At 61.0% G+C, this 8,463-nt stretch overlaps 1 protein-coding gene across 1 annotated transcript; it reads left to right on the forward strand.

Annotated features, from left to right (window-relative positions):
* Window positions 1-232: 232 nt before the first annotated feature.
* IDH3B (isocitrate dehydrogenase (NAD(+)) 3 beta) lies at window positions 233-8,110 on the forward strand. The gene is made up of 11 exons (XM_015825195.1): window positions 233-274; window positions 626-709; window positions 911-1,031; window positions 1,153-1,213; window positions 1,365-1,497; window positions 2,427-2,560; window positions 3,147-3,249; window positions 4,476-4,622; window positions 4,733-4,827; window positions 5,000-5,060; window positions 7,933-8,110. The coding sequence occupies exons 1-11, from the start codon at window positions 233-235 to the stop codon at window positions 8,008-8,010; spliced, it is 1,059 nt and encodes a 352-aa protein (XP_015680681.1). The 3' UTR covers window positions 8,011-8,110.
* Window positions 8,111-8,463: the final 353 nt, after the last annotated feature.

Consider the following 8,463-nt stretch of genomic DNA (forward strand, 5'->3'; position numbering starts at 1 on the left):
GGGGGTAGGAGGGCGGCTCCCTGGTTGCCCAAAGAGCCCCACCCCGGACCCAGCAGGTAGCAATTCTCCAGGAAAGGCTGGAACTTTCACCCAGTAAAAAAGCTGCTGGATCACCAAGTGAAAACTGCCAGTTTAAAGCCCAAGGTGAGGGTGGGGGTCTCTCTTCCCCAAGAGAGACAACACCAAGCCCCTCAGAGCTCCTTCAGATGCTCAGGAACATTTGGCTCCCGAGATGGGGCTGATGGAAATGGGTTTTATTGGCTTATTTTATAAGGTATTTATTATGTTGTAATTTATTTTATATTTTATTTTATTAAGACTGTCGAAGCCAAGTCTGAGATGTGTTTTCATTTGAGGCACAGCGGTGGGAAATGTACATCCAAAACAGAAACATGTTAAATATAAATGAAATAGTAAATTCCCACAATCAATAATAACCCAACCATACGTGGCCTGAAATAAACCCCCCATCCCTCCATCAATAACATTAATAAAAATAATCATTATCTTGCTAATAGCTCATTGGTCTGAGATGCTCCCTGGCCCTGTATCCCCCCCCCCCNGCGGGGGGCGGGGAGGGGGCTCCTCTGGCGGCGGCCCCTTGCGACCCTCCGGCTCGTTGCAGGCGGAGCGGGCCTTCCCGGTGACGCTGCTGCCGGGGGACGGCGTGGGACCGGAGCTGATGCACTCCGTCAAGGAGGTCTTCAAGGTGAGGCTGGGGGGAGCTGCGGGGGCGCCCTTGGGAGGGGCTGTGTGTGTGTGTGTTTGCGTGTGTGTGTGTGTGTTTGCGTGTGTGTGTGTGTGTTTGCGTGTGTGTGTGTGTGTTTGCGCGTGTGTGTGTGCGCGGAGGCCTCCAGCCCTGCCTCCCCCGTCCCAGCTTTGCTCTCGCCCCCCCCCCGGGGCCGTGCAGGTGGCGGGCGTGCCGGTGCAGTTCGACGAGCACCACCTGAGCGAGGTGCAGAACATGGCCTCGGAGGAGATCCTGGAGCAGGTGCTGGAGTCCATGGAGAAGAGCAAGGTGGCCCTCATCGGTGAGTCTTCTGCCGGGGTGGGGGGCACAGGGGGCGGGGGGGGGCAGGAGAAGGAGGCTGGGCGACCCTTTCTCCCACCCACCCCCCCTCACCGCCTGGCCTCTCTTGGCCTTCCTTGCAGGGAAGATCCACACCCCCATGGAGTACAAAGGGGAGCTGGCCTCCTACGACATGAGGCTCAGGTAGGTCGCTGGGGGGGGGAAGGAACTGCAGCTTCCTTTCCCCCCCTTGCGTCCACTCTGCAGCCCTTTGGGTCCGGAGGGTGGGGGGGTGGCAGCAGGGAGCTCCAGGCCTGGATGCTGGACGTAACCCACCCCCGGCTCCTCCTTGCAGGCGCAAGCTTGACCTCTTTGCCAACGTGGTTCACGTCAGCAGCCTGCCTGGCTATAAAACTCGGCACAACAACTTGGACCTGGTCATCATCCGTGAGCAGACGGAGGGCGAGTATAGCTCCCTGGAGCACGAGGTGGGCCCTGCGTCCCTCTGACTTGCAGCTGCGCTGGCCGGGCTGCCAAAGTGGTCTGGGGGAGGGGCAGCACTGCCCACATCTCCAGTGAGTCTGGAGTGGGGCTGCACCAGCACAAAGCGGCCACTGAGGACCTATAGACTGGTTGGGGTGTGTGTGTGTGTGTGTGTCAGGTTAGTTTCCCAGCAGGACAAAAGGCAACCAGCTTAGCAACAGGCGCAGTAGGCTGAAGAGAAATCTGGGAGTGACCAGCAGGGCTTTGTTCCCGTGCTTTACTTAGTTTAAGTGGCTTCCCAATAGGCCACCAAGATCAGCCTACAGCAGCGGTCCCCAAAGTTTTTGGCACTGGGGACCACTTTTGTGGAAGACAATTTTTCCACGGACCGAGGAGGGGTCAGAACGTGCATCCCTCACGTGAGCAGTTTACAGCAGGGTTTGCACCCCTAAGAGAATCTGATGCCCGATGAGCTGAGGAGAAGCGGAGGTGGTGACGCTGGCACCGGGGAGGGGCTGAAAATGCAGATGAAGCTTCACTTGCTTGCCTGCCGCTCATCTACAGCTGTGCGGCCCAGTCCCTAACAGGCCACGGACCTGTAACAGTCCGCAGCCCGGGGGTTGGGGACCCCAGATCTAGAGGATGTAATTGGAAGAGATAAACATAAAAAGGAAAAAGCCCCCCCCTTATGCAGTACTTAGCAAAGTGGGTGGGTGAGACTCGCTTGTGTTTTGCCTCTGGGCCATGCTACAGCCGGGGAGAGAACAGAGCCCTGATGTGGGCTCCCTGGAGCGGTGGCTTCGCATACAGCTGCTGGGCTACCTGCTCTGCTTAGTGGCCAGCCCGACAGAGACAGTGCAGGGAGAGGAGGGCCCAGGGGAGCTGGGGGCCAGTGAGGGGCTCAGGAACGGCTTCTGCCTCTCTCCGTGCTCAGAGCGCAAAGGGGGTCATTGAATGCCTGAAGATCATCACGCGGGCCAAATCCCAGCGCATCGCCAAGTTTGCCTTTGATTTTGCCACCAAGAAGGGGAGGAACAAAGTCACTGCGGTACACAAGGCCAACATCATGTAAGTGAGCCTGCCTGCCTGCCTCAGCGGATCCGGGGAGGGTGGGAGGCGAAGACCTTCAGATGACCCCCCCCCTCCTCCCAGATCTCTGGCAGCTTTGGGTGGCCCACAGAGGCGCCTGCTTTGCAGCAAAATTGACTCAAGCCAAAGTACGTGCTATGTAGACCCCTATATGTCAAAAGAATATGGATGTTGTGATTGGGGAAGTTGTGGCACACCGGAACACACCTCCTTCCCCGTCCTCTTCCTCTGCCCTTTGTGGCCTCGTCCCACCTGCTTAATTTGGGGCCTGGGAAGAAGGATCACCCATGGGCATGAGGCGGTCAGAGGCTGCCCTTCGTGGGCCTGTCTCTGCCCAGGAGAGCCACCTCAGCAACTTCCAAGGCCGGATTCCTCCTAGTTCTGCTCCCTCTGGGCCTCCTGGCTCCCCCAGCTGACCCGTTCGGCCCCTTTCGTTCAGGCCGAGCCTTCTCGGCTGTGTCAGGGTCATTCTTGGCAAGGGGGGGGAGTCCTTGGGGGTCATATAGCACCTGACACTGTGGGCCATCTGGGGTGGTGTGAGGACGTGTCTCTGCCCTCCTTCCAGGAAGCTGGGGGACGGACTCTTCCTTCGCTGCTGTGAGGAGGTGGCTGAGCTGTACCCCAGGATCACCTTCGAGACCATGATCATAGACAACTGCTGCATGCAGGTAGGACGGCCTGCTTCGTGCCTGATGGGACGCGGGGAGGGGAGGGGGCCTGGGTGGGTGGGGGCTGCCTGCACACCCGCGAGGCCAGGGGCACCTCGGCTTTTCTGCAGCCTCCAGCAGTTTGGCGGCCCCTTGGTTTTGCTACTTGAAGAGGAGAGGAGAGAAAAAAATGCAAGGTAGTTGGTGGTTTGGAACCCCAAAATTTCTGCTTCGGGTGCCAGCCATGGATCCTGGAGTTGGATCCTGGAGTCAGAGCGGGGCCCCTGCAGACCCCGTGGGCCCAGCAATGGTGGCTTATTCGCCTTGCCACCAATGTGAGTGGGTGGTCCAGAGTGGTTCTGGCTCCTTTTTGCTGAGGGGCTTCGAGCGGAGGCAGGAGAGCCCCCTGCCCCCCCCCCCCCGGGAGGCTTTTGCCGAGGTTGGATTCCACGGCCCCTCCCAACTCTAGGATTCCGGTTTTATGTGAAGGCAGCACAGCTAATTTCTCAGAAAGCAGAAAAGTGATTTTTGGTTCTTGCAGGGGAAAAAAACCCAAATCTGGCCCCCAGCTGCTCAGTGCCCCCATTCCCCACTTTCTCAGGCCTGTGATTTCCACGTGGAAAAGTCTTGCGTGGCACCTTCTCAGGTCTCTTACGTGGCCACTGAAGTTCCATCCTTTAGCCCGGCTGGGCTGCTCGGGGGGGGGGGCTGGAGGCCCCGGAGCCCGTTCTCCCGGATTGGGACCCCTTCCTTGGGGGGAGGGGACCTTTCTCCGCTTCCCGGCACTCCGTGGCTGTGGGACCTGGGCTGATGATGTGGGCATCGCAGCTTCCTCGGGGCTGCTCTTTGGAGGCCACGTGGGCAGCGTGGAGGCCCAGACTGGATCCTCCCCGTTCCCTGCCAACATGAGGTCGGAAACGGACAAAGCCGTTGCTTTGAGTTGCTTTGACATGCAGGGTCTTGGAGGGTCCCGTCCGACAAGTGGTCTTCAGGGTTAAGAGGCCCCCGGGGGGAGGGGGGAGGGGACGGCTTCAGAGCTGAGCCCCCACCTCCTCCTCCTCCTCCTCCTCCTCCCCCTCCACGGGTCCCTCGGAGTTCTGTCCCAGGAGGGCAGCTGAGCTCTGCCCAGAATTCCTTGCAGGTCGGAGCGCAGGGCGGCTGCCCAGCAGGGCTCCGGGGCCTGATCCGGCTCAGGCAGGCTCTGCAGCCGGACCTTCCACGGAGGGCTGAGCACGCCTGTTTTTCAGCTGGTGCAGAACCCTTACCAGTTTGACGTCCTGGTCATGCCCAACTTGTACGGCAACATCATCGACAACCTGGCAGCCGGCCTGGTGGGCGGGGCCGGTGTGGTCCCGGGGGAGAGCTACAGCGCGGACTTTGCCGTGTTCGAGATGGTGAGGACGAGGCTGGGCCTGGGTGCGCCCCCTGCCCCCCCTCCCTCGGGGCGGTCGGGGCCAGCAGGCGTGCTGGGGGCCCTGCAGGGATCCTTCTGCTCCTCTTGCAGGGTGCCCGCCACCCCTTTGCCCAGGCGGTCGGGAGGAACATCGCCAACCCCACGGCTATGCTGCTCTCCTCGGCCAACATGCTGCGGCATCTGAAGTAGGTTCCCGAGCTGGGGGCGCTGGGCCGAGCGGGGCTCAGCTGGGCGGGATATCCCGGAGGCTGCTCCCTGCCCATTGGCCTGGCCTACCTTGCAGGGCAATGGTGAAGGGCAAGCCACCCTGCCCCTGCCCCCCATTGCTGAGATGCATCCTTCCTCTCTCCTGCCCAGCTTGGAGCACCACTCCACCATGATTTCCGATGCGGTGAAGAAGGTGATCAAAGTGGGCAAGGTCAGTGCGACGGCTGCCCTGGAGGGCTTGGCGCTGGGCAGCCTCTGTGCGGCTTTCACTTTCTTTCCAGCTGGCAGGCCTGGCAGAAAAGGAGGCGGAGTTGGGGGTCCTGGGGGAGGGGGCAGCCACAGGCAGGCGAGCGGGCTGGACCGGTTTCTCCTGCCAGTTACGGCTGTGGGCTCAGTTCTGTGGGTGGGCAGGCTGAGGAGCTGCGGGCCTCGCTGGGCTTTCTGGGCGCTTCTGGTGCTGTCTGTCTGTCTGTCTGTCTGTCGCCTCTGAGCTCTCCTGTCCCATTTCCTTTCGGTGCCTCTGCACACACACACACACCCTGCCTGATGACCACTTTTCTCCCTCCCTCTCCCTGTGTTGGAATGTAGGTGCGGACACAGGACATGGGCGGTTATTCCACCACCTCGGATTTCATCAAGTCTGTGATTGACCACCTCCACCCCCACTACGGGGTCTAGGCTCAGGCTGCCCCCTGGCCCTCCCCTGCCCCCGGCAGCCCTGGCCCTCCCCCGGCAGCCTCTCCCAGCCCCAGATTGCTGGGGAATGCCTTCCTCCTCCTCCTCCTCCTCCTCCTCCTCCTCCTCCTCCTCCTCCTCTAGTGACTCCAGGACCTCCGGAGGTCTGGTCTGCTCCAGCTGGAAGGGACGGGGGAGCCCTGCCTGGAGCCTTCTGCAGTGGGGTGTCCCCTTGGAAAGTGACCTCTGGGGCAGAAAGCGGGTGTGTCAAGGTGCCTCCCGGAGGGCTCTTGGAGGAGAGCTGGCTGGGGAGCATGGGCCTTGTGGTATCCATTGGGCCCCTTGCACTCCTGCGGAAGACCACCAGGACTTCAGGGAAGAACCTGCCAGGGCTCATGGGGCGATGGGGAGAGAGAGATTGCCAGGTGGGCCCTCCTGGTACAGGCGGTGAGTGGGCTTCAGGAGCCCCCCACGGGTGTGACGTGTAACCTATGGCCGCACTCTCTGTCCGGTGTCTGAATAAAAGGGATTTTTTAGCCAGCTCTGCTCCTTCCGGCTCTCAGCTGATTCCTGGCAGCTGAGGGGGTCCTGGTGGGCCAAAAGGGTCCTGGCAGGAGGAAGATCTCCCTGGTAATCCACGATGAAGAAAACAAACGGGTGACTCCTGGGCCAGGAGAAGCCCCCCCCTCACTCCCCCCTCCCAGCGACTGCTCAGTCTTCTCCGTCCCCGATGCTCCTGGAGCTGCTGTCAGTCTCCCTCGAAACACTCGGCACCATTTATCCCCTAAAAGGGGCCAGTCCCGGGATGTGGTTGATGCACGAGGGAAGCCAGCGGAGATCTCGTGTTCTGGGAAGGAGTTGAGGCCACTCAGCGGTCAGAGAGGAGCTGGCCACCCTCGCAGGGCACAGGGCTGGAAGGACAGGCTGACTGCACGGAGGCCCAGCTCGGGGAGGGGGGGGAGGGAAGGGCCACCCTGGTTCGTGCGAGGGAGGGTGAAGCGATGTGCTTGCGCCAGAGACGGGGCTTCCCTGCCAAGACCTCCTGCTGTTGGGGGGGTCCTCTGGGAGAGCACAGCAGGGAGGGTCCCGTGGGGAGCAGAGCGACTGATTGCACCGAGGGGGGGGCTGGAACGCCAGCCGAACGGCGAGCAAGGCTGCTTTTCCTCTCCTCAAAAGGAAGGCAGTTTGGGGTGCAGGAGGAATGCAGCCCAAATGGGTCTGAGCGCCCCCACAACCCCCCCTCCACACGCCCCCCGCCTGTTGGCTGTGCTGAGGGAAGGAGCAGCTCCTTTAAGGCACCGGGCGGAGGATCCCACCCACTGTGGGCCTGGCACCCCCCCGTGCTCCGTTGGGCGTGACGGGGTGGTTTGCTTGCAGTCTTGGGGCTGCCCCGGGGGCCACGGTGGGAGGCAGGCTGAGAACCCCCCACCAGCTTTTTTTTTTATCCCAGGGCAAGAATGGCTGCCAGAAGTGATGGCTGCCCACTTGGAGGGGGGGAAGGAGGGTCTGGGTGCCCCCTGCAGGGCTCCTCTTGGGCTAGACGGGCCACTACAGACAGTCCTTGAGTTACGACTGTCACGGAGCCTCCCCATGGCAGGTGCAAGCCATGACAGTCCTCGTGTGACCGGTCCAATTTTAGAAGCTTATTTGTGGCAGTCATTAAGCAACCACTGCAGTTAAGTGAAACCCTGGTTTGCTGTGGATCGGCTGCTCTGCTCCCTGGGAGTAAACGGGGCAAAACGGTTGCAAAATGCAGCCAGGCAGCGGCCTCTGGACGCGGCAACGGCCGTCATTGCAGCTAGGCTGCCGAGCACCCGGAGCGTGGCCCTCCGACTCTGGTGGGGGCAACCATCAGAACTTCAGGTCTGGGGTGTAAATACCCCCCCTCCCCAGGTGGGCTGCCATTGGAAACGTGACTGATCTCTTAAGTTGAGGACTTCCTGTAATGGGAAGTTGGTTTGACAGGCGCCCGGTTCCCCCGAACCTCTTCCTCCGTCCGTGCTGGGACAACAGACAGCTTCTTCCTACGGTTGCCAGACACTCTGGGATTCCTCCAGGGCTCTGGAGCATTTGGTGCGCTGCTTCGCCCCCCCCCCCCCCCCAGTTCATGCTGCCTTCAAAAATGGGCTTTTTTTTGGCAAAGACACAGAGGCAGCGGGGCAATTCAGCTCTGCCTCCGGCTTTGGCGTTCCCTTTGAAAATGCCAGGTATTTTTCTCAGCGGAGATTTTGGCAGTTTCCCTTGCCTTCAGCCCCTGCCCTGCCCTGCTGGGAGATGGGGGGGGGTGTCCCTAGCCAGGCAGGCATGGCCAGGCTCCCAGGGGGCAGAGGCTGAAGGCGACGGGACTGCCACGATTGGGGCCTGGGAGGCCGGCCAAGGCTGCCCCTCTGCTGCTCTTCTCTTGGCAGGTGCGAACGGCGGACATGGGAGGCTACGCCACCTCCAATGACTTCACCCGCGCCGTGATCACCGCTCTGGCTGACTAGGAGGCAGCTCCAGGCCGCTCGGTTTTTCTTCCTTTACTCCTAGTTTGTTGTAACTTCCCAGATGCATGTAATAAAAGAGGCCGCTGGCTCCGTTACAAGAGAAGGCTGGTGTGACTGGGTCAATGGCAGAGGAATAATGCTGGCTTTCCACAAGGTTGTTACCCCTGGGGCTCAGGGGGTCCCGGGTGACTGCAAGCAGGCCCACCTCGAGAAAAAAAAGGCTGACTCTTGGGTGCAGGAGGGGCAGTTTTCTGGGCTGGCAGGACAGGACACCCCATGGCCAAGGCTGGGCAGGCTGCAGCAACCCACACACCTGAGGCCCAAGGTGAAGCAATTGAGTCCAACTGTCTTGAGTTTAGCTTAGAAAAAGATGGAGTGTCTGACTCCCCCCCCAAAGCAGCTGCCTGCAGTGCCCCCGCTCCTCCCAGGGCCCCCCCAAAACCAGAAGGCCAA

The sequence above is a fragment of the Protobothrops mucrosquamatus genome, unplaced genomic scaffold (assembly GCF_001527695.2).
Source record: "Protobothrops mucrosquamatus isolate PMUCROS unplaced genomic scaffold, P.Mucros_1.0 scaffold2540, whole genome shotgun sequence".
Classification (NCBI taxonomy): Eukaryota; Metazoa; Chordata; class Lepidosauria; order Squamata; family Viperidae; genus Protobothrops; species Protobothrops mucrosquamatus.